Source organism: Pinus tabuliformis, chromosome 1_1 (assembly GCF_031772625.1).
Source record: "Pinus tabuliformis cultivar Carrire ecotype Pingquan chromosome 1_1, CPIR1, whole genome shotgun sequence".
Classification (NCBI taxonomy): domain Eukaryota; kingdom Viridiplantae; phylum Streptophyta; class Pinopsida; order Pinales; family Pinaceae; genus Pinus; species Pinus tabuliformis.
In genome coordinates this window covers 49,711,278-49,736,186 of record NC_142297.1, presented here as the reverse complement: position 1 = coordinate 49,736,186, position 24,909 = coordinate 49,711,278, and the positions used below count along the sequence as shown (strand labels likewise).

Sequence of the window (24,909 nt, the reverse complement as noted above, 5' to 3'; positions counted from 1 at the left end):
CTACCATGGTATCTACCCACACTTGATGTTGCAAGGCTTCCTAAAAGCTGGAAGCTTCTACAACTTGAGCTACCAATGCTTGGTATATGTCAGGTTGCTTGCACTCCCTCTTGTTTGTCTTAGGAGCTCCAACAAACTCCTCTGCATCCTTTAATGTTTGGCGAACCTCTCTGCTGGCTCAACCACTAATAGTGGGAGGTTCTACCAACTCCTCCTCATCCTACCTCTATTGCTCCATCTCTTGAGATCTTACTGGATTCCCTGCTCCTAGGGAAATACTAGTATTAGTTAATGTATTGGATCCCTGTGATTGTCCCACTGGTTGCCCCTGTTGTTGGACCAATGGAGCTTCAGCTGGCTGATTCTAATCACCTAAAAGCATCTCATGAGATCTCTTGAAAGCTCGATCTTCCATGAACTTTACGTACCATCTTACTACAATCTTCCTATTGCTAAGAATGTAGATCCTGTATGCATTAGACATTTCGCTATATCCAACGAGAAACCCCTTCTCTGCAGTCTAATCCAATTTGGTGTGCCTCTCATCTAGCATGTGACAATAAGCAACATTGCCAAAGATCCTGAAGTGACTTACTTCTGGCTTCATCCCTATGAAGACCCTTCTATCATTTTCTTCCTCAATGCTCTATGAGGAGTCATGTTCTAAATATACACTGCAATGTCCCATGCCTTTGCCCATAGAAACCAAATCCTAGTAATAACACATTGTTTTTGCAGACCCAACTATGGTTATGTTTTTCCGCTCCGGTGCTCCATTTTGTTGAGGATTATATGAAGCTGACCATTCTCTTCTGATGCCTTCCTTCGCACAAAAATAAAGCAACAAAACTTAAAGAGTGTGTGTGCTTTTAATATAAAATACTCAAATGTATTTATAAATAATATTTTATTAATATATGAAATGTACAAGGATATGAATGTCACAATGAGTTCATGCTTATATACCTAGGCAAGTGTCCTTTCATGATAGGGCATGTCTTTTAGGCATGCCTTTTCTCTTAACTAATGGCTATTTAAGATAATCATTATTTGATTATTTATTATTTATATTTATTTATTATTCACTTTATTTTATTAATTTATATTCATAACATTGCCCCTTCCTTCAAAAGCTTTGTCCTCAAAGCTATATAACTGGCAATTTTCTTCATATTACATTTGTCATCTTGACATATGTAACACAACCTCACTAGTACCTCAACGTGTATAATTTGTCGTTAATATTATTTTGGAACTAGGTTTAATTTATTTTTTCTTTCCTTTTTTTAATTTCAATTTTTTTCCAATTTTTTAAATAATAATAATAATATATAATTAATTACATAGTTAAATTATATAAATTAAATTAATTAACTGATATATATATATATATATATATATATATATATATATATAATTTGTAACTAGATTGGCCCAAATCTGGCATTTCTTCGGTATGGAAAGCACTGTTAAATTCACTACCCCTCATCAGGGATAACCTGGTTTGGAAAGTTAATGATGGATCTCTGGTTCGAATTGGTGTCGACCCATGGAATGGGAGCGGTGGCAGACATCTTTTATCAAGACAGCGAATTCAGTATCTAAATTCTCGTGAGATCAAGGTCCTTGCTAATATTGTGGATCCTCACAACACCTCTATTTTTGCACAGCGATGGAAATCTGTACACCAGATTAATCTACCACTCTGCTGGCATCATGAATGGAACGATTTATAAATGCTCTATCAGAATCGCACATTAGGATCAAACAGGGGCCAGATGAGCTCATATGGCATCACTCTGATAGTGGCATATATACTCCAAAGGCGGGATACTGAGCGCTGATCACACAAAAGGTACCGGATTTGATTACCTTTTGGTGGAAGGCAATTTGGAATCTTAATGCGCCTCCTCGAACAAAACTCTTTTTCTGGTGCATCCTAAAAGGCATAGTTCCCACAGGGGAAAACCTTATGCACCGAGCCTTCTATGGACCTACCTGGTGCACACTCTGCAAAAATGCAATAGAATCGATCTCACACTTATTCTTGAATTGCACAGCTTTGACGAACCTATGGCAAATCATCTCTTCTTCTATTCATTTCTCGGGCTCTTGGGAAGGCGATAATATAAATGGAGTATGGGAAATATGGTACCACCAGCACAAAGGAACTAAACTTCAGAGTCTTCCTCTTATTATTAGTTGGTATTTATGGTTATCCCGGAACCGGATCATCTTTGATGAAAAACCTGTGAGCTGGCCCCATCTATCAGCGCTCATTATATCGGCCTACAATGAGCTACCTGAGCCACCCCAGCCTCGTCCCCGAAGACCCCTCGACCCTCCACATATCTTCAATAATTCAGCAGAGAGAAATAGTACAAAGATCTAATTTATATCAGCAGCAACAAACCCTAGTTCAAGCTTGTCAAGTCTCCACCGATGTGTCATTCACTGTGCACCAGTCGAAGACTTCATCGCGCATCAGTCCAAGACTTTGTCGTGCTCCAGTCCAAGACTTCGCCGCGCATCAGTCCAAGACTTCCCCGCGCATCAGTCCAAGACTTCGCCGCGCACCAATCCAAGACTTCGCTTCACACCAGTGCAAGACTTCGCCGCGCACCAGTCTAAGACTTCGTCCCGCATCAGTCCAAGACTTCACCGTGCACCCTTCCAAGACTTCGTCGTGCATCAGTCCAAGACTTCGTCGTGCACCAATCCAAGACTTTGTCGCACATCAATGCAAGACTTTGTCGTGCACCAGTCCAAGACTTCGTTGTGCACCAGCGCAAGACTTCGTCGTGCAAGACTTCGAATGATCTATTTTGGCTCGGGTGATAGAGAGAGCCTTTCTGTGCAGGAGAGAGAAGAGACTCTTTTTCTGCGCAGGAGAGAGAGATATGATGAGAAGTGAGTGACCAAATGAGGAGGAGTCATCCTGTACTTGTATCCAAACGTTGAAGTTGAATAGATGTGTCTGTTGGGCGTCTGAGCCTACATAAGTTGTTGGCCGACTTTGATAATTTGTCAATAATCAAAATAAATTCATATCTCCATAAATACTTATCGGAATCGGATGATCTTTAGATCAATCCTACACCTCTCGACGAGAGGAATCTAGGAAAAATATTATCAGCCATGAATAAGGTGACCCATATGGAGTTTGGCCCTAGTTGCCAATTTCAACATGATGCAGCGATTGCGTGGGCTCTTCCCAGCTACTGCGTCACCTTCCCCTGGTTCAGAGTGTTGATCCAGGCACTGCATGAGCCTCTATGTCACCTTCTATGCACTGTGTCACTCCCCTAGTGCGTCTCTGACTCTGGAACAACGTTGTCACTACGGACTGCTGCTTTTCTACTGCAAATTCTCCGGATTTCTTGGTTGGTGCCTTCAGTCGCCTATGATTTGCAATCATTCTGATACCATTTGAAAATTCTTGAATCTAACACATCAAAAACCCCTACTGCAATTATTGGTTTACAATCTCCTACTTGTTCTTTACATTAACAAGTTATTTAATTGTATAAACATCGAAGTAGACATTATTACAGCCTTCACAAATATACAAATCATGCACTGAAATAAACAAAAACAATAACACAAGGGACACAGTTATTTTTGGACAATCGTCCCCAGAAAAGCCCAGTTCAGGAAAACCGGCGCAGCATATAGAGGGTTTGTATTATTAAGCAGATTTCATGAATACAGCTAGGGTGCCAGAAATGGCTCACCCAACAGAGAATATCCTCAATGGCAGTACCTCTATCCGGAGACAGATACTCTGACAAATCAACAAATGGATGATCAAACCCCACAGCGACTCTCGTTGTTCCCTATGTTGGATAGGGAAAGCTACTCCAAGCACTGCTCAAGAACTGCATCACTCCTCCAAGAGTTGCGTCACCCTATCCTGACTCGGAATCTATTGATCTGCTTCCAATCTACCCCACAAAACCTCCCAAGCGAAGCCCTCTAAAACTTCTGCATCAGCCTCTACGTATTTTGCGTCAACCTCTACGGCCCTATGCGTCCTCTGCATCAGCTCCTACAGCCTCTGTGTCAGCCATTCTAGAGCCTGCGTTGTCTCTCGCGACACTCCACTGCCTCTTTGCTATGTATTCTTCAGCCTCGAATGGAAATCCCTTGTTGAACTGCCCCTCACTGCAACTAATCACTAACTCGATTTCCTCAACAAACCTCGCCCCAAAAAATCGAATTCGAAATCTCTTGGTGTATTTCCAACTGACCCACAAGACTCCTCTTATACTTTTCCTATTGACGATTCAATGGTCGAGATTTCCCTAATCAACGGCTAAAATTAGAACTGGCTAGATTCTCGTCACTTAGAACTTTCTCACCCATATTATATTAATACACATTATTATTTTTATTTTCCTAACTTTAGACTTAGGAATTCATTAAAATATTAATTATTTTAATATCTATTCATCCGAGTGGAATTTCTCCAAACGATTTATGGGTCTTGGAGACCTCATGTGCCTTAGCCTCTCCACCAAATTTCAAGGCTAGAGCACATCCGATGCTACCCAAAATCAAAAGTGTGCAACTGTAAGAGGGGGTTGTTGACGGTGAGGTTGGTTGACCACGGGACATTGGAACAGTGAATATGACGTACAAAGGTCCAAGGCTAGCGGAAACATTTGTGTGCAAAGTATGACAACTCCAACATGCAGTGTGCCAATTACGTTTATTTTAAAAAAAATATCTACTTTTTTAATGATTTTTTTCTAACATATATATATATATATATATATATATATATATATATATATTTTAATGGCCAAGGACCAACTGAAAAAAATGGACAAACTCCAAAAGTTGTAGCAAACGCTTCAACGACAACGACGTTAAGAAATTTTGATGGCCAAAGCCCTGAATCAAACTAGCTCTCTGTGCAACAGTGAAGCATCCATAGGATCGAACAGCATTGATACCAATGTAACGAACAAAGTTCGTATACTTAGAGGAATGCTCTAATACCAATGTAACGAACAAGGTTCATATACTCAGAGGAATGTTCTGATACCAATGTAATGACCAAAAGTCGTATACGCAACAGAAATCTTTAAAATACTTCAAAGGCGTAAATGTCCATTGTAATACATGTAATTGTATATTGAATATTGTATATGAATTGATATGAGATATGAGATGATTACAAATGAGAATGAGGGTCTGCTTATATACCCTAGGTAGATGCCCTTTCATGAATGGTCATGTTTCTAAGACATGCCTCTTCATTACTAACTAACTAACTAACCATTAGTTAATTAATTATTAATTATTATTATTATTAGTATTATAATATTTATATTTATTATTTTTATATGAATGAAAAATTCACCCAAGTTTGATTACCAAATTGATGTATGTGAAAGTGAAAGCTTGCTCGACCAAACAGCCCTTAGCAATAAATAGTCAAATAGGCATTTTTTGGTGCATTCCACTTTTGGGTTAGTAAGTGTTCCCAACCCTTTCATCTCATTGTTACTTCATTTTGTTGTGGTCCCTCAAACTATGTATTGTTTGCAGCTGAAATAAACACTATTATCATGCTTCACAACAAACAAATTAAATCAAAAAGTCTCATGTTGTGTTAGATGGATTGGGAAAGGAGGTTTGACATCCTTAAAATAGGGAATCTTTGTTGGTATTGATGGCCACCAATTACAATGCCTACAGATAACTATTAATGTATACTTGCATTCAAAGGTTGTCATTAAGCATGCTCACATTTATGTTCCTCACAGTTGTGATCTTTTATAATTCCACCTATATTTAGTGTTTATTATGTCCCACTCATAAGTGTCGCTCATGAGATCACTAGCAATAAAATGGCTCTTAAGCATTAGAGTGGAAGTGAGGGGTAAAGTGTGCATGCTATTGCAACTAGTAAAAGGGCAGTGTCCATACTACCTGGGATTTGGCCTTAGTTGGCATCCATACCTTCTTAGGAATGTTTCAGATTTATGTACCGAGGATTTCAGGCATTCATGTGTTGTTACTAATAGCTACTGTTGGTTTATCTTTGGTCATTTATAGTATAGCATTGCCAAATCAAATCTACTCCTAAAAAATTACTGGGATTTCAGTTTTTAGAGTTGAATCTGTTGTTGTCGATTTTTACAATTATTACAGTTTTGTTTTGTTTTTTATTGTTTAGTGCTGTTAGCACCTATCAGTTCTCAAATTTTCAAAAGAAATAAAAGAAAATATGGATTAATTAACAAAATTAAAGAATCACATTCCAAGTTTGGCTCATTGAGACTTCTGATACTTGTTATCACTTCAATAATTGCTTTAACAGCTGATTTTGGGTAAACGAACATGGCAGCATCTCTGTCGTTTAAAGTAAATTATTGGCAATGACAAACAAAAGCGTGATGCATGAAACCTAACACTCTCTTTTTGAAAATTATAAGGCAGTCATAAAAATTCTACCACAAGAGGAACTCTAGTAAATACCTTCTGCAGCTTGCTGTGAATAGCTTCCACAACATCTTCACATGACCTGTAATAAACAATGACATCCCAAGATGTTTTCATATATTGATGAAATAAATGCAAAAACAACATTTTTATGGTGAAGTGTGACTTACAAATAGCAAAAATGATTCCTTGTAGTCAGATTTTCTAGAAATAATGATAATAAGAACTCATTTACCTCCACCATCAACAATTCTTCCAGAGGAGCTCATGATATGATAATGGTAAAAAAATGGACATAAGATTCTAAAATACATAGTATTTTCAATTCGTATGTTATGAAGAAAGTTCATACTTGAGTCAGCAAATCTAGAACACCTAAAATATGAAGAGATCCATTGAGGATACAAGTATATATAAAAAAAATATGGTTGAAGAATATGAATTGGTTACAACTGAGGGTCCCATAAATGTACCTAGATAGGCACCCTTTAAAAGTTTAATGAATGGTCATGTTTTGAGACTTGCATCCTCAATATACTACTTGTTATTAACTATTAATTATTAATTATATTCATAACAAGGTAAATCAATGGTTCCTTGTGGAAAGCGTAGAAAATTGATATTTAAAAACAAAGTATATAATGCAATTGACAATATAATGTGTTTTCCCAAAAAAATGCTTTCTGCTCGTAATGTCCCCAACCACTTAGGAAACTTATGACAAAGTCCACTAGCCTAGCGTGGTTCCCATAGGCTAAAGCGGGGAAATATTTAATAATGGGGCTTAAATTCCCTAAGAAAACGTTATAACGTTGAAAAAGGAGAAGGGGTGATATTTCCTAGGCAAGTGAGAAGTCACTTTAACTTTATAAAGTGAAATATCATAAAGTGAGTTAAGAAAAGTGAATTTAATAAAAAAGGAAGGTGAAAAGGTGTTAATTTTAGGTATGTTCTATGCTTAGAGCAATTTATTTCAATTTTCACACTTAGCTCAATATCTTTTCTAGATTAGCAATCACATCAGCATTAAAGTAAACACAAGATGTGGCGCTAGACAGGGACAAACCCCAATGTGGGGAAACCCTTGATCAATTCTTCTTATATGTTCTTCAATAGTTCAGCAGAAAGAAAGAGAGAGATAGTACGTTTACAACAGAAGTCAACATAGTACGTTTACAACAGAAATCAACACTTTGACTTATCTAGATAAGAGCATAGATCATCTCTAAGAAGATGATACATGAGATCAGTTGAAGACATGTTGCTTACAATTGAAGAGATGGGCCCCCTAGGTAGACCTCTGGTGTTATAGATGCGATATGTCAATTGACATGATCCCCAATGGACCATCTTGCAACTTGATACAAATTGCCAACCCTGAACCCATGAGAAAAAACAGCTATGAAACGTACCTTTCCATTGATGAATGCCACCCTGAAACATTTGACTTCCATTTCTGAGATGGTCACCAGGTTCTTCTTGCGATCAGGTACATAAAAGAGATTATGTAAATGAATCGAGTTACCCTTATTCAATTGAGGGGTAACATTCCCTGCACCCTTTCCGGGATAGGTGGCATCAGCTCCAAGTATAATCCCACAATTGTTTCCTCTACCAAATTAGAGAGTACACCCATCTATCCGATGAAGTGCCTCGAAGCACTGCAATCTATAAGCCAAATTCCCAAAGAATGTGAAGGAGAGGGCCAATACAAGATAACGCTTATTTATCTTATCAGAAACAACATTTGATTCTTGGGGTTCCTTGCTTTCTATGAAGAGTCGGCCATTTCCTTGATGACCTGCATTACCTGTCATTCCTTTGATCATTGAAGATGTCCCTGGAATGATTGTTATCATCATCAAGTGATGTGTCCTTGCCATTCGGACACTCATTCGCATAATGGTCGAACTAGTTATATGCTTTTCCTTCCACCCTGAGATCTGGTCTTCCAATGAAGTGATCTTTAGGTAGGCCATATTCCGTTGCACCATTCTGATAATATTCTCTGCTTCAACTTCACCCTTGGTGAATTTGAAGAGGGATGAGGAATCCACTGATCCTTTTTTCCTTTCCCAACTATCTTCGGTAATTGCTCTTTCACTCTTGCTTGGGCATTGTCTTCACTCCAGCGCCGATACCATGTTAATTTTAGTTATGTTCTATGCTTAAAACAATTTATTTCAATTTTCACAGTTAGCTCAATATCTTTTCTAGATTAGCAATCACATCAGCATTAAAGTAAACTGCAGATAGAACATAAACATAAATCGCAAAAGACAAGCCAAGACAAGAGGACACAAGATGTGGCACTAGCCAGGGACAAACCCCAATGTGGGGAAACCCTTGATCAATTTTTTAATATGTTCTTCAATAGTTCAACGGAGAGAAAGAGAGAGATAGTACGTTTACAACATAAGTCAACACTTTGACTTATCTAGATAAGAGCATAGATCATCTCTATGAAGATGATACATGAGATCAGTTGCAGACATGCTACTTCAACTAATTATCCAAGGTGACTCCTTCACCTATCGTTGTGTTACATTTTGTCAGCATGCTACACCTCACCGCGCTACACCCATCATCATTATGCTACATCTCATCACGCTTCATTGATCATGATTGTACCCATCACTGTACTGCATTATGTGTCATTGCTACACCATGTTGCCATCCTGACCTATGTGTTGGTTGCACCTTGCTTGCTTGTTGTCCCTTGCTTGCATGTTGTCCTTTTGTGTTATGGGACAAGTCGTCAAGGTCGGCCAGCAACCAAATAAATCCCACTTGTGCTCAACATTTTAGTAGAGGTGGCCTTCAAGTCATTTCAACACACTTGGGATCTCTTCCTCTCTACTTGTCTTTGGGTTTTAGTAGGAGAAGAGATCCTAAGGGATAATGTTGCCCTTATCTAGAGGGCAGAAGCCAGAACTGCCAAGAATAGTCGGAATTGCCGGGAATAGTCGAAATTGTTGGAACTGCCAGAACTGTCGAGAATAGCTGGAATTGTCAGAACTACCTGGAACTGTCACAACTGTCGGGAATAGCCAGAATTATCGGAACTGTCGAAACTACCGAGAATAGCCGGAACTACCGGGAACAACCGAAACTATCGAAACAGTCGGGAAAGCTGAGGCAAGGGGCATGATCCGGAAATGCCAGGAAAAGTCAGAACTATCGGAACTGCCGGAATTGTTGGGAATAGCTGGAATTGCCGAAATTTCCGAAACTATCGGAACAGCCAGAGCATCTGTCTCCGAAGGAGAGCAGCATGCAAGGGACAACTAACTAACATTGGGGCAGTTGTATGGTACTTAGCAGCAAATACACCACGCATGCAATGTTACAGCTAGCATGCAAGGGACAGTTAGCATGCAAAGGACAACAAGCATGCGAGGAACAAGCAAGCTAGGGACAACAAGCAAGCAAGATGCAGCCGGCACATAGGTCAGTATGGCAACATGGTGCAGCAATCGCACATAATGTAGTACAGTGATGGGTACAGTCATGATTAATGAAGCATGATGAGATGCAGCATAGTGATGATGGGTGCAGCATGGTGCAGCACGGTGAGGTGCACCATGATGACGAAATGTAGCACAACAATAGGTGGAGTCACCTTAGAGAATCAGTTGAAGCAGTATGTCTTCAATTGATCTCATGTATAATCTTCTTAGAGATGATCTATGCTCTTATCTAGATAAGTCAAAGTGTTGACTTTTGTTGTAAACGTACTATCTCCCTCTCTCGTTGTTGAACTACTGAAGAACATATAAGAAGAATTGATCAAGGGTTTCCCCACATTGGGGTTTGTCCCTGGCTAACACCACATCTTGTGTCCTCTTGTCTTGGCTTGTCTTCTACGATTTATGTTTATGTTCTATCTGCAGTTTACTTTAATGTTGATGTGATTGCTAATCTAGAAAAGGTATTGAGCTAACTGTGAAAATTGAAATAAATTGCTCTAAGCATAGAACATACCTAAAATTTAACAATGTTACAATAAGGACCCGCTTATATATACCTAAGCAGGTGTCCTTTCGTGACTGGGCACATCTTTTAGACATGCCTTTTCACTTAACTAAATGACTATTTAACATAACCAATATTTGATTATTTAGTATTTACATTAATTTTAATTATGTCACTTGTTACTTATATTCATAACATATGAGCTTCCAGAATTTTAGCTATACCTATTATGCCTTGTTTGAGGACCAAAATTCTCTTTCCTTTCTACACGTGATTTAGTCCTTTACCCTTCAACACTTTTGCCATCAACTTGTCTTTCTCTATTTAGCAAAAAGACCATAAGTTACCTTGATTATATGTTAGTGCATTATAGATCAATGATGGTTATCTTCCATCCTAGATCTTGCAGATGAGACCTTATGAAGATATCCTACATCCTTTGATACCCTTTACTTTTATGTAGATCAGATTTCATGTGATCTTCTTCATTGCACCTTCAGAGAATGAGTTTATCATATACATCTCTTTTATGTCTCCAATGTTGCTATATGAGGGGATCTTTTCATAAGTATCCATTTTCATAAATTCAGAGGAGACCTTTTTATATGTTTAATGACTTCAGCTACTTAGAGGACTATGACTATCCTTCTTCTCCATGCAAGGAATCTTGATGACCCATCAACCTATAGATGTCCTTGCAATTCATGAAGTCATTTAACCAAATTTATAAATTGAAAAGATACTTACTTGTCATGTGAAGATGAAATCTTCACCTTGATTGCTTTGATGATGGTTGAAGAAGATATATGAGGGCTTCTTCTTGAATGATCTTTGTTCGAATGAGAAAGCCTTTTCTTAATAGAAAAGGTTGCTCCTTTTGATAGGGATGATTTGTTGCTTCCTTGGATGATCTTCTTCTTGGATAAGGAAATGATTCTTGCTTGATTATAACAATGCCTTCTTGCCTTCAATATGTTTTGCCTTCTTTTGTAGAGTAGGTCAGGATTGCTTCAATCTTTTCCAAGATGATGAGATCTTTATTTTGAGGTCCTTTGAGTTTCATAGCTTTGTAGATATCTTGATGAGAGTCTTGGTGGTATTTTGATGATGGTGATGTGGAGACACAAGTTCTTGATGTGGAGTTACCTTCTTGTCGTAGACCGCTTGTTGTAGATTTGATCCTAAAACCCTTGGACTTGTTTTGATGCCCTTTCTGAAGAATGATCTGTGTATGTCTCTTTTGTTGTCCTTCCTTTGACTTCAGCACCTTAGCTTTGACTCCATGTTGAAGAATCTAGGGCAAATGTAGTTATTGTGATTCTTCTTAACATGATAACTATTTGTGAGGTATTTTAATTTTTTGCTTATTAGCAAAATCTTATCTTGATATCATTAGTGTGTGTATTTCTTACTTCATTTTATAGTTACGAAAAATACAAGAGACAAGAACACAAGATGTTGGCTTTCTGCCAGGGCCAAAACCTCTCCCTCTTGGAGAGGAAAACTTGTACAAAATTCTTCTTATAGAGATTCCAATTGACTAATACCAAGACCATGACCCTTGACCTATTTAGCCACTCCAAGACCAAGACACCAATCCTCTTCTTTGTCACTGCTTGAGATCATCATCATTGCTGCACCACTGAGGCTTTCACCGCCAAGATCTCCATTATTGTTACAACACCATTGTTGCACCTTCATTTAGGACTTTACCATGACAAAGAGATCATTGATGTTGCACCATAGTTGCTCCTTCATTTAGATCATTGTTACACTCTCACTTGAGATCTTCACCATGTCAACAAGGTTTCTATACTGTGTGAGAGTTGCACCGAGATCATGATCATGTCTTCATTATGACCGAGACCATGATTTCTACTTTACCGAAATCATGATCGTGTTTAGTATCTCGAGAATGCTTCACTGTGGGATCACTGAGCTTCTTCTTATCACAACCATACAGAGAATGTAACTGTCTAGAGAGTATGCTGAGTGTATCACTGAGATCCTTATTATCATAATTATGCTCAGAACGTGATTGCTTCATTGCTATGCCGAGAGTGCTACCACTGAAAGGGTCACACTGTAATTACTTGCTGTAATTATACCCGAAGTTGCAGAGACTTGTGTTCATTCTCTTGCACCTCATCCGAAACCCTATACCATTGTGCTTGACCGAGACTCCAAAGATGTATGCGGAGATATCTCTGGTGTGAGATTATGAGATTATATCATTATGAGCTTTTGTGGTGACCTTAGTTGGGTTTATATAGTTGTCACGTATCCATAATAAGCCGACATGTTACGGTGAACTGATGTGCCTCTATTTTTCAGCGGACTTATCATATATATAAGCTTTGAGGCCGACATGATTGTCTTCTACATTGTTTTGATGGCAGAATTTTTCTTGAAGGATTGTGCTTGTCTTGGAGGGCTGATCTAGACACTAGGTTGACTCATTTACATTACATATATGCTCAAGAAGAGATCTTTAACATTTTCTTTGACTCTTTGCCTTTACTACAACACTTCAACATGTGTTGGACCTATGTAATGAGCAAGAAACTCATTTTACAATTTACAAAAACAATATTTCTTCTCTTTTTACAAGTACAAAGATCAAAATTACATTTATGAAGACCGAACCTAGTTCCACTTTCTTCAACACCTAGGGCAACAATTTACCGACAACTTAGCCACTGAAAAAAGTTCAATCTCCAAGGGTCCTGCACTGGCCTTTCCTCTAGCCCTCCTCCAAATTTGAAGACATTCTGACGGTGGAGTTGGGAGAAAATCCAAGCCCTACCTCTAGGACCAAAACTTGTCCTGCCATCCCCAAGGCTAGTACTTCCCAGGGTCAAAGCAACATCATTGAGTGATCCTTCCCACTTTGTCTAGCGTAAGAAAATCATTGATTATTTCATACCATCCTCATACCCTAGACCGAGTCCACTTGGCCCCGAGTGGTCCCGCTCCTTCAAAGGACCATTCTTCAATAACCATTCGGGAATTCAACTTTAACAAGGATTTAGGGTGTGGGGAACTCCTTTCAAAGCCTATTCTCATACACCTAACCCCCAAAATCCTCTTCCTTTCCCTAGAAGCAAGCGAGCTCCATCCTTCAAAACCTTCTCAGAAAGGGTCTGTATCACTCATATCCATTGACTTATCATTCATTAGTGACTCCATACATATCAGGTCTCCTCCCATCGGTGAAAGTCCATAAATAGTGTAGAAATTTCTGTTTTCCCACCCCGGTTTTCAGTTTCACCTTATTTCTCCCATGTAGTTAAATGCCCTTTCCCATAACCATACATTTAACAAGCTGAAAAAATAAATATTGCTGAAAACACAAATTCTGGAAATTTTACAGAATGCTGGAAATTGCAGAAATAAAAATCAGCAGTAATAAACAGCCTTTAAAACACATTTAAACACTGAGATTTTTGGTCAAATTGACCCTGGAAAAACCCCCTAGAACTCTTGGGGAAAACCAGTTTGAGAGCTCTTCTTTATTTCTGAAAATGCCTTTTTACAGTGTGAAATTTTCAGCAAAAATCAGCAAGCAAATTTACAGCTTATCTCGATTTCTGAGCCTCACAGCCCACCAAAAATTTCCAAACAGCAACACAATGATGTACGGCCACTGTACAGACGATACAGACAGCTGTACGGATGGTGCAGACGGCTGTACAGACTGTACGGACATGTTGTACAGGTGGTACGGACCTCGATTTTTGTGCAGAAAATCAACTGCCTCGATTTCTATGCAAAAACAAATTTGTCTTTTACTATTTTCTCAGCAAAAATCTGTCTTTTACTGCTTGCACATTCAACTGTAAGGATTTGCTTAAATGTTGCCTTGGTATGTGTGCCAAGCTGCTGCCTCCTTCTCCTCCTTGTCCAGAAATCTCTCTTGCTCTCTTGCTCTCTCTCTCTCAATCTGCTCATGAAAGAATGAATGATCTTTTCCTCCCTTAACCCAACCTTAAGTGACTTTTGGGTGATCCCTAAATCCAATGGCTGAAATAGATTTAGATCAATGGCTGAGATTAAATGCTCATTTAAATCTCACTTTCTATTTTTTAATTCACCCCACTTTAATAAAGACCCACTTAGTCATTTATTTCCAAAGTCACTTTTCCTTTCTAATTTTTCATTGACTTTATAAAAGTCACTTTAAAATTAGACTTAGTAACTTTATCACTTAAAGTCACTTTTAAATTAGATTTAACTTTATAAAAATTATAAAGTTACTTTAGGAGAAAAATTAAATTCTTTTGGACACTTTTCCCTAGGCCAAAGATCAAACCCTAAGGGAGCCATCTGTCCTCCGGTACCAAATTTCAACACTCCCTTTTACCGAGGAAGGTGTTCCTCACCACACCCATCTTGTCTCTGGAGTCTGAAGTAGACATGCTTGCCCTGTGGTAAAGCTTTGGTAAGAATATCTGCCACTTGCTCATCAGTGGAAATATACTCAAGCTTCAGAGCTCCCTTCTGAACATAGTCTCTGATGAAATGATATCTGATCCCGATATGCTTTGACCTGTCATGAAATATTGGATTCTCTGTGAGTTTAATGCAACTCTGATTATCACAGTAAATCACTGAAGGTCTCAACGGCTGACCAAATAAGCCAAACAACATCTTGCGAAGCCAGATGGCCTCACAACTAGCTAGACTGGCTGCCATATACTCTGCTTCCGCTGAACTCAGTGCTACTGACTACTGCTTCCGGCTGAACCATGACACTACTGCTGAACCCAACCCAAAACAGCACCCTGAAGTGCTCTTCCTATCAGAAGCACAACCTGCCCAATCAGAATCAGTGTATCCTGCCAATCTCACTCCATCTCCCTGCTTGTAGTCCAGACCATAATCCATTGTCCCCTGCAAGTACCGCAAAATGTGTTTTGCGGCCATCCAGTGAACCTTCCTAGGCTCACACATAAACTGACTCATCGTGTTGACTGCAAAACAGATATCTGGTCTAATGTTGACCAAATACATCAAGGAACCAATCAGTTGCCTGTATAATGTGGGATCCACCAACTCGGAATCTGAAGCATGAAGCTTCTTCCAGTTGGTGATCATCGGTGTCGACATGGGTCTACAATCCTCCATGTGGAATCTGCTAAGGATGTCCACAATATACTTCCCCTGCCCCAGGAAGAAATGCCCCTCCTCCTGCCACACCTCCAAACCCAAAAAGTAATGCATCAAGCCGATGTCCTTCATCTCAAACTCCGCCGCAAGATCTCTCTTGCAGTGCTCTATGAGTCTCTCTGCACCTGTAATGACCAAGTCATCCACATACAGCACCAGAATGAGAGGCTCCTCACCAATCACAATAAAGTAAAGGTTTGGATCTGCCTCACTCTTTGTGAAACCCATCCCCTGCAAATATGTATCTATCCTGGAGTACCAAGCTCTGGGAGCTTGCTTCAGGCCATAAAGGGCCTTCTTCAGTCTGCACACATGGGACTCCTTCCCATGCACCTCAAAGCCCTGTGGCTGCTCAATGAACACCTCCTCCTGTATGAAGCCAATGAGAAATGCGGTCTTCACATCCATCTGGTGGATCTTCCAACCCATCTCTGCTGCTATCGATATAATGGAGCGTATCGAAGTATATCGAGCCATGGGAGCGAAGGTCTCCTCATAATCAACTCCCTCTACCTGGGAGAACCCTCTAGCCACAAACCTTGCTTTGAATTTCTCAATGATGCCATCTGCAGCATGCTTTACCTTGTAAATCCATCTGGAAGTAACCACGGATTTTCCCTCAGGCCTCGGCACCACCTCCCAAACATCATTCTTCATGATAGAAGAATACTCCTCCTGCATGGCCTCTCTCCAGACCTGCTGGCTAGCTGCCTCCTCATAGCTAGAAGGCTCAAAGTCAAGGATGTTGGTAACCATCGCCATATAACTACAAAACCTCTCAGGTGGTCTACTCTCTCTGACCGGCCTCTTCGGCTCAACAACAGATGTGGCATCTCTCAAGGTGTCCTGAAGCCACTTGGGCTTCCTCTTCCCTGAGCATGCTTCTCCCATAGGAGAATGAAACTTCTCCTCCTCATCACCATCAGTAGCCTGAACTCCTGACTGTTTGTCTGTTGTCCTCCTGCCTGCACCTGAACCGGTAGAAGCTGAGGTACCATGTGAACTATCCATCAGTGGACTCCCTAGTGAACTGCTCTGTGAACTGCTCTGCATGCTGCCCGGAGCACCACCCCTCTGGCTCGGCGAGCCACTGCTCACTGATGGACCTGACATCCTCATAGATATACCTCCGGATCCTCCTGATCCCTGCCCACTGGATCCCTGCGACTGACTCAACTGCTGCTGAGGGTCTGGCTGATCCAGATACTCTAACTCCCGTGACCTCCTAAAGGCCCTGTCCTCCTCGAACTTCACATCCCGTCTGACAACAACTCTCCTCTGTGCAGGAATGTAAATCCGAAAGGCCTTTGAGGTCTCACTGTAGCCCACCAAGATACCCTTCTCTGCAGTGGGCTCTAGTTTGGTCCTCTTCTCCTTGGGTATATAGGAGTATGTAATGCATCCAAAGATATGAAGATGACCAATATCAGGCTTCTTCCCAGAGAAAGCCTCCTCCGGAGTCATGTGTCCCAAGGCACGATGCGGACTCCTGTTATGCAAGTAAACAGTTGTGTTGCAGGCCTCTGCCCACAAGAACAATGGCAACCCCTAATCATGTAACATGGCTTTGGCAGCACCTATGATGGATCTGTTCTTCCTCTCTGCGACCCCGTTCTGCTGGGGGTTGTAAGGAACTGTGAACTCCCTCCTAATGCCTGCCTCCGCACAATAGTCAACAAACTCTCCAAGGGTGTACTCTCCTCCATTGTCCGACCTCAAGGACTTGATCTTCTGACCTGTCTGTGTCTCCACAAGAGCTCTAAACTCCTGAAACCACTTGAAGACCTCACTCTTGGTCTTCAAGAAATAAATCCAGGTATGCACCATGATATCCCAGACTTCTGCCTCCTCAAAGATACTCTACATTCTCTCCTTCCAAACGCTGTAATTTGTATGCCCATCCAGCCTATCCTCTACCCTCAATCTCAATGACATCCTGTTGTCCTAAAACTGAAAAATAGCACTGCTGTGGTAAAGATAAAATTGTTGTTTATGAAAAATCATCTTGCTGGAATTTTCTGAGTGAAAAAATCAGCAGCTGTAATTTTTCCTTTTGCTGTCTCAAACTGCCCTTCAGCACTCAAGCTCTGATACCATGTAGAAATTTCAGTTTTCCCACCCCGATTTTCAGTTTCACCTTATTTCTCCCATGTAGTTAAATGTCCTTTCCCATAACCATACATTTAACAAGCTGAACAAATAAATATTGCTGAAAACACAAATTCTGGAAATTTTACAGAAAGCTGGAAATTGCAGAAATAAAAATCAGCAGTAATAAACAGCCTTTAAAACACATTTAAACACTGAGATTTTTGGTCAACTTGACCCTGGAAAAACCCCCTACAACTCTTGGGGAAAACCAGTTTGAGAGCTCTTCTTTATTTCTGAAAATGTCTTTTTACAGTGTGAAATTTTCAGCAAAAATCAGCAAGCAAATTTACAACTTATCTCGATTTCTGAGCCTCACAGCCCACCAGAAATTTCCAAACAGCAACACAATGTTGTACGGCCACTGTACGGACGATACAGACGACTGTACAGATGGTATGGACGACTGTACGGACTGCACGGACAGGTTGTACGGGCGATACAGACAGACTGTACGGACCTTGATTTTTGTGCAGAAAATCAGCTGCCTCGATTTCTGTGCAAAAACAAATCTGCCTTTTACTATTTGCTCAGCAAAAATCTGCCTTTTACTGCTTGCACATTCAGCTGTAAGGATTTGCTTAAATGCTGCCTTGGTATGTGTGCCAAGCTGCTGCCTCCTTCTCCTCCTTGTCCAAAAATCTCCCTTGCTCTCTTGCTCTCTCTCTCAATCTGCTCATGAAAGAATGAATGATATTTTCCTCCTTTTCCTCCCTTAACCCAACCCTAAGTGACTTTTGGGTGATTCCTAAATCTAATGGCTGAAATAGATTAAGATCAATGACTGAGATTAATTGCTCATTTAAATCTCACTTTCTATTTTTTAATTCACCCCACTTTAATAAAGACCCACTTAGTCATTTATTTCCAAAGTCACTTTTCCTTTCTAATTTTTCATTGACTTTATAAAAGTCACTTTAAAATTAGACTTAGTAACTTTATCACTTAAAGTCACTTTTAAATTAGATTTAACTTTATAAAAATTACAAAGTTACTTTAGGAGAAAAATTAAATTCTTTTGGACACTTTTCCCTAGGCCAAAGATCAAAGCCTAAGGGAACCACCTGTCCTCCGGTACCAAATTTCAACAAATAGAAGGGAGCCTTAGCTGGGGTGACAGTGGGCTAAGACTCCATTTGCTGCCCTTGGCCTAGCATTTTGCCTTTAGGGATTCCCCTTAGGTCCTCTGCTAGTTTGAGCGATAACAATTCCCATAGGCTAAAGCTGGGAAATATTTAATAAGGGGAATTAAATTGCCTAAGGAAACTTTATAAAATTCAAAAAGGATAAAGGGTGATATTTCCTAGGCATGTGAGAAGTTACTTTAACTTTATAAAGTGAAATATCATAAAGTGCTTTAATAAAAGTGAATTTAAAAAAAGGAAGGTGAAAAAGCTACCCTCAACTCATAAAAGAAGAAAAATGAGGAGACTATCCTCATTCATGCATTTTGAAGTTTTTCGAAGGAGTTCTTAGAGAGCATTGAAGGAGAAGCTTAGGGTTTTGGAACCCTAGCCGCTATAGCAGATTTCGGTGTTAAAACTAAAGAGTGAAATCACTCAGATTTCACTGTCGAGAATCAATGAGAAAACGATTTTCTAGAGATTTGAGCAGGAAGAGGTGCTATCAATTGAATCTCTAATTTGTTGTTCTACATTTATCATATTTCGGGTTGAAAGCACTGCCAGAACTGAGCTACAATTTTCCAAGCTTCATTGTGAGTAGAAGAGCTTAAGTGGAGGCTTGAATTTCTTGCAAGAAGGAGGGCGATTTTTTAGCAAAGTCTGGTGGACTGAAATCCTTCATAAAGCTGGATGAAATCACTGCAGAGGCAAGAGAATCAAGCTATCTTTCCTTCCTAGGTTGTAACCACTCTCAGAAATTGTCCCAGCAGCAATACAGTGGACCGTAACCTTTCCTTCACTGCAGAGGTGAATGCTCTACCAAAGAGAGGCTATGCTGGAGGTTTCTACTAGCTGCCTTGAACCAGAACAGAGTTTCCTATTGCTGTGTGCATGGGAAGTCTTATTAGAATCATTTCCTGGGCTGTACTGAACTGGAGGAGAGCCAATATAGTGGTTGTTACAAGTAGAGTCAAGTAGGAAGCTGTCCCGTAGACTAACACAGAGACTCGAGACCTCTTTTAAGCTGTCCAACGTTCATCAACAGTCCAGGTTTCCTAGATATCATTTCTGGGTTATGCCACTTGTCAATTTTAATAAGTGCTGAAAATTGTATTTCTCATGCTCCATAAATTATAGACTGATATTTTTGAGAAAAGAAAAGTGTATTTGTATGATGGTCGGTGTGACTCTTCTTATGGGTCACTTGCTATTACATTCTATGAATTGAAAGTTGGTATTTGAATGATGAGATTCTTATGAGTCACTGTTTGGGAATGTAAAAGTTGATCATTCACACTTACAGCAGTGCATGCATAAATAAGTTGACCAAGGTTGTCACTGAAACTTCACTGAAAAACCCAGAAAGTCATAACCGCTTGAGACAAGTACTTGGGAAGCAATATTACAGTGCTCTAAGCAATAAATTTTGAAAATCCCTTATCCTGATTTTTGCATAGTAAATTAAAATGTAGGCCCATTGTTATTCCAAAACTTAGACTATTCATACTTATTTTGATTCATCAATAGAAATTACTAAATTAGTAACAGAAAGTGCAAAGTGCAACATTAAGAGATTAAACAAAAGTAAACATAATATTTCTGAGTTGGATGTGACCAACTGTATAGTAATTTTGGAAAGAACTTCACGTTCCCCTCAATATAATCGGTTTCCTTCATACTCTGGCATCGTATTCTTTGAAACTTACAACAGTAGTAAAATTTTGTTCAAGAATAACATGATATAGAAATACGCAATTCAGTTTTCAGCAACTTCCAGTTTCCAAGAATTCCTTCAAAATATTTGTTTCACTCCAATAAAATTCAGGAAACCTACCCTCCTGACAAAATCTGTTCCAAACAAAAGTTGCCTATTTCTTTTGACAATAAGCTCCAGTCACGACGAACTATATCAAGCCCTTTTTGTTCAATGACCTACACACACAGGATGAAGTTCCTTCACATTCATTCTGAATGCATAGAATGTACACTGTGGACAATATTTATCTCGAAAAACACTAGAATCTTGCAATGGGGTGACTGTGTATTGTAGGTCAATACTGAATACAAACCTCGTAGATGGTACCATCCTTGTTAAATTGCACTTTAACTGCTGCATATTTCTTTTTCTTGAGCAGAAGCATGCGCTTATATATCCCATCTAGATCTATTTCCAAGCATTTATACTTCTTGTTAACCTGAAGACCATACCATCAGTCATAACCCCACCATCACAAGCTCAAATTCATTAATGGAGTCATCATTTAACAATATAGAAAATGCACTAAGAATGTAAAGGCAAGACATTGATGGGATTGGGTTTTCAAGTCAAATCCACCTCTTTTATGACCTTCACTGCTACCATCTTGGAATCTGTTACATCATCCATCCCAGTATGGATCATGATCGAATCTGTATCTCCATAAATGACCTGCCCAAAATTCAAATAATACATATTTTAAAATAAAACACAAACTCCAATATCCAAGTCTGCTTTATCCCATGAGTGGATTTACATTACATGTTTTCGTACATGTTTGCTGTTCTTGATAATAGATTTTTAAATATCACGCATATCATGTGACTGGGAGTATTGCAAGCACAGCCCTGTGCAATGGTTTTATAGGCCATTCTGGAAATGAGAAGGCCTAACAGGTTTAAAGTTTAAACGAATAATTTTTAACACAATAGACAGCTCACAATATCCATAATTTGCCATGAAACACATTGCCCGTTTAGCTAGCAACTCATCAAAAGACAAATCAGCAATGTGAAAGGGTGCATCAGCAACCCACAATTCTTCAAGCCATACATAATCATCAAGAAGCCACACATTATGCCAAACCAATCCATGAGCACTATGGCATACATCCCATGTAGCCTAGTATCATCCAATATCAATGAAGGATTGGGGCAACTTCATCATTGAAGCAAAGAGCGACAAGTGTATATGTGCCTCCACATATGTACCAATGAAGAGGGGTACTCCACATAGGACCATAAACCAATATAAGTGTCAAACCATGCCAAGTAAGCTACCATGCTCCAATAATAGTCCTCGAACCATGATAAAACATACCAAATTAGCCCAAAAAGTGTGAAACCATATGAAAGATAGGGGCAAATGCAAAGCAGCAAGCACTCTACATCACCATGAAAATATGCTAAATTACCCCAAAAAGTGTGAAACCATATGAAAGAAAGGGGCAAACACCAAGCAGCAACACTCATCATGATGCCAACCAAATGTAGATGTCAATACAATCAATAATCACTAAGGTGATAATGTCTCAACTTACATCATCATCACCCAACCCCTTATGAGGACTAGAACCCTCGTGCATATGCACTACGAGTAAGTTGTAACATATAATGAGACAAGCAACATATCAAACACAACACCATAATGTCCATACCATCCATATCAAGAAGCAAGCATCACCACCAACTATCCACTAAAAAGCCAATTCATCCATCAACGATATGCCACAATCAAGAGAAAACAAATGGAGGAACCATGACAATCCACCACAAGCAAATCACGAGGTGGCATCATCTCCAACATCAAAAAATAGAGTGCACACTGTACCCCTAATCCATCTAGAGTTCCATGGATACCTTGCTGCAAATCATATATTGTGATGAAATTCACAAGAGTTACCCTCATGCAATATGAGGAGCAACACAGTGCAAGCTGCACATGTACATTAGCTTCAGAAAAGAGTGAAATAGACAATTGGCATATGGATTGGATCCAAATTCAAAAAAATATCAGCAATGTTTCTTTATGAGAGGAGTTCAGAGATACACAAGACATCAAGCAATGCTGAAATATCATGAAAAGACAAGCTTGCCTGACCTCAAGATTAAGATGGTTTTGTACAAGGTCAACGGTACTTTGTAAGATCTCCCGGCCCTGCACAGACAATTTCAGACCACTCATACATTGTGCTGAAAAAAGCTTATTGCTCAAAGCAGGAAGTACGTTTGCTCACCTGTGAGGTGATGAGCTCTGCCAGCGGCTTTGCATAAAATCTTGAGTTTGTGAATCCCAAGCAGCCATACATGCTGAAATATACGGCATGTAAAAACATTGAATGTGTCAACTCCAAGAAAGTGACCCCACCAATCAATCATGCAAAAGAACACCAATGCAAAAGACGTATGATTTGAAAATCTAGAGTTAGCATAAACCTGTTAGCAGTGAGCTTCAATGCTTGCTGTTGAATATCTAGCTGTTGATATTTTAGAGGATCTGATGTGTTTTTTAGCCATAACTTAACTTGTTTCCTTCTTCCAACTAAATTTTTCAATAACTGGACATTTAAACAATAAACACTGTCAAAAGATAGGCTTCACAAATCAAAGAGGATGAGAATGGCATTTCCTCACTGTCAGCAATTGAAAACAATATTACATTGCAGTCACCCATTGAAGAAATTGGCATCCACATGAACATAACATGCTCTTAATTTGTGTCCCAGAATGGCATTACGGTATTCCATAACTGAAACTTACTGCATTATATTTTTCAAAACAATATATCCACAGTATGCATGCCACAAGTCAGCATACAAAGGTGGAATGGATTAAAATTAACAATAAACCCAGCAGAGAGTCATCCAATTAACTACATAAAGTACAGGACAGCAATTGGCATCAGCAAAGGTAAGTATGTACAGAGAAATTAGGACATCTGTACAACAAGAAAGGGCGTAAATAAGCAATGCAGCATCAGTCACAATCTCATAAGGAATGCAATTTTGAAATTCTCTAGAAATTTACCTAAGAATAGCACCCAAAAAACATTTCACTGTGGATTAAAGAGCCAGCAAAAATACAATAGTCAAGATTCTAAGTTCTGCTGTCCTCTGAAATTTCTGATAAGATAATCAAATTGTTTAAAGAAATCAAATACTTCAGAATATTTTTCATAATTAATATTTCCAATCCCATTTAAAGGATGGCTGGTCAAAAGGAATGATGTTGATGGAAAGGAATCAATAACCAGACAAAGCATAAGGACTGAGCAAAGACATCCAAATCCTCCTTGTGTTGGCATCAAATAGAAACCTTTTATCCTTTCTGCCATTTATATTTAGTTCAAAAAATGGTCTTTTCATAATATTTGCTACTTCAAAATAAGCATACCATTTGTAGAAAAGATCCTGCAACCAGCATACCTGTGGAAGAACTCCAGATATGTTGCAGGTTGGTAAATTAGGTATAGAGCCATCCGAAGGGCGCTCAACAGTTGTAAAGCAAACATTATACTCCTGCCAAAGAAAGGAAAGCTGTAAGTTAATCACAGACCCACTTCACTAATATATCAGTTCATAAATGCAATACCAGAGAAAGAGCATTAAACAAGAGAACGAACGATCATAAAATATTAACATTGTAATTGTAATCAAGTAATTAGTAACAAGTTTCACTAATTTATGCATCATTTACTCAAAATTGTACTGCTTGTTCCAAGAGTTTCCATGATATTAAGCCTTACCTGTATGATGGAAGGGTAAAGACTGTTGAAGTCAAGAAGTAAAATATATTTGTCATAGAGGCCTTTCTTTGGTTCCAGAACCAAACCCCCTGAATAAGCTGGACCTTTCTTATGCTTGCCATATGTGTGTAGCGCAGCCTGATCCTCAACAATACCATCAAGAACTTGTTCCTCCGCATCCTCAACCCCACTTTCTGAAATAATTTTTCTTTTTGATGCTTTAAGTTCTTTCTCTCGAGCTGACATCTTGTCTGGTAAAATATACTTTCTTCCATGGAACTCATGCAATAGAAGATACTCAACTCTTTGGGCCCTAGCCCCCTGTAGTAAAGCACCTTTAGAAATATCTTTATCCTGGAAAAGGAATTGATATTATAGCACAAAGGCCAGCAGAATGCACATTTACCTGCAGTGTTTTACTCCACAGATTTCCACTGATATTAGTAAGTTGGCGTGTCAATGGGAGCACACTCAAGTGAAACATCAACCCCAGCGATAACCAAGCATCAGTTTCCGAACATTCAACCTGGTTAGAAGCAA

At 39.2% G+C, this 24,909-nt stretch overlaps 1 protein-coding gene across 1 annotated transcript in view; it reads right to left on the bottom strand.

The window, feature by feature from the left end:
* LOC149211512 (DNA polymerase alpha catalytic subunit-like) overlaps window positions 1-24,909 on the bottom strand; it is a 207,390-nt gene that overhangs the window by 16,391 nt on the left and 166,090 nt on the right. Inside the window, exons 13-22 of the mRNA XM_089391517.1 lie at window positions 24,776-24,895; window positions 24,370-24,690; window positions 24,050-24,142; window positions 23,061-23,182; window positions 22,862-22,934; window positions 22,726-22,782; window positions 21,205-21,297; window positions 20,939-21,064; window positions 20,704-20,801; window positions 6,490-6,535 (exon numbers count right to left, since the gene is read on the bottom strand). Coding sequence (XP_089247643.1) covers window positions 6,490-6,535; window positions 20,704-20,801; window positions 20,939-21,064; window positions 21,205-21,297; window positions 22,726-22,782; window positions 22,862-22,934; window positions 23,061-23,182; window positions 24,050-24,142; window positions 24,370-24,690; window positions 24,776-24,895 — 1,149 coding nt within the window. The remainder of the gene's footprint in view (window positions 1-6,489; window positions 6,536-20,703; window positions 20,802-20,938; window positions 21,065-21,204; window positions 21,298-22,725; window positions 22,783-22,861; window positions 22,935-23,060; window positions 23,183-24,049; window positions 24,143-24,369; window positions 24,691-24,775; window positions 24,896-24,909) is intronic.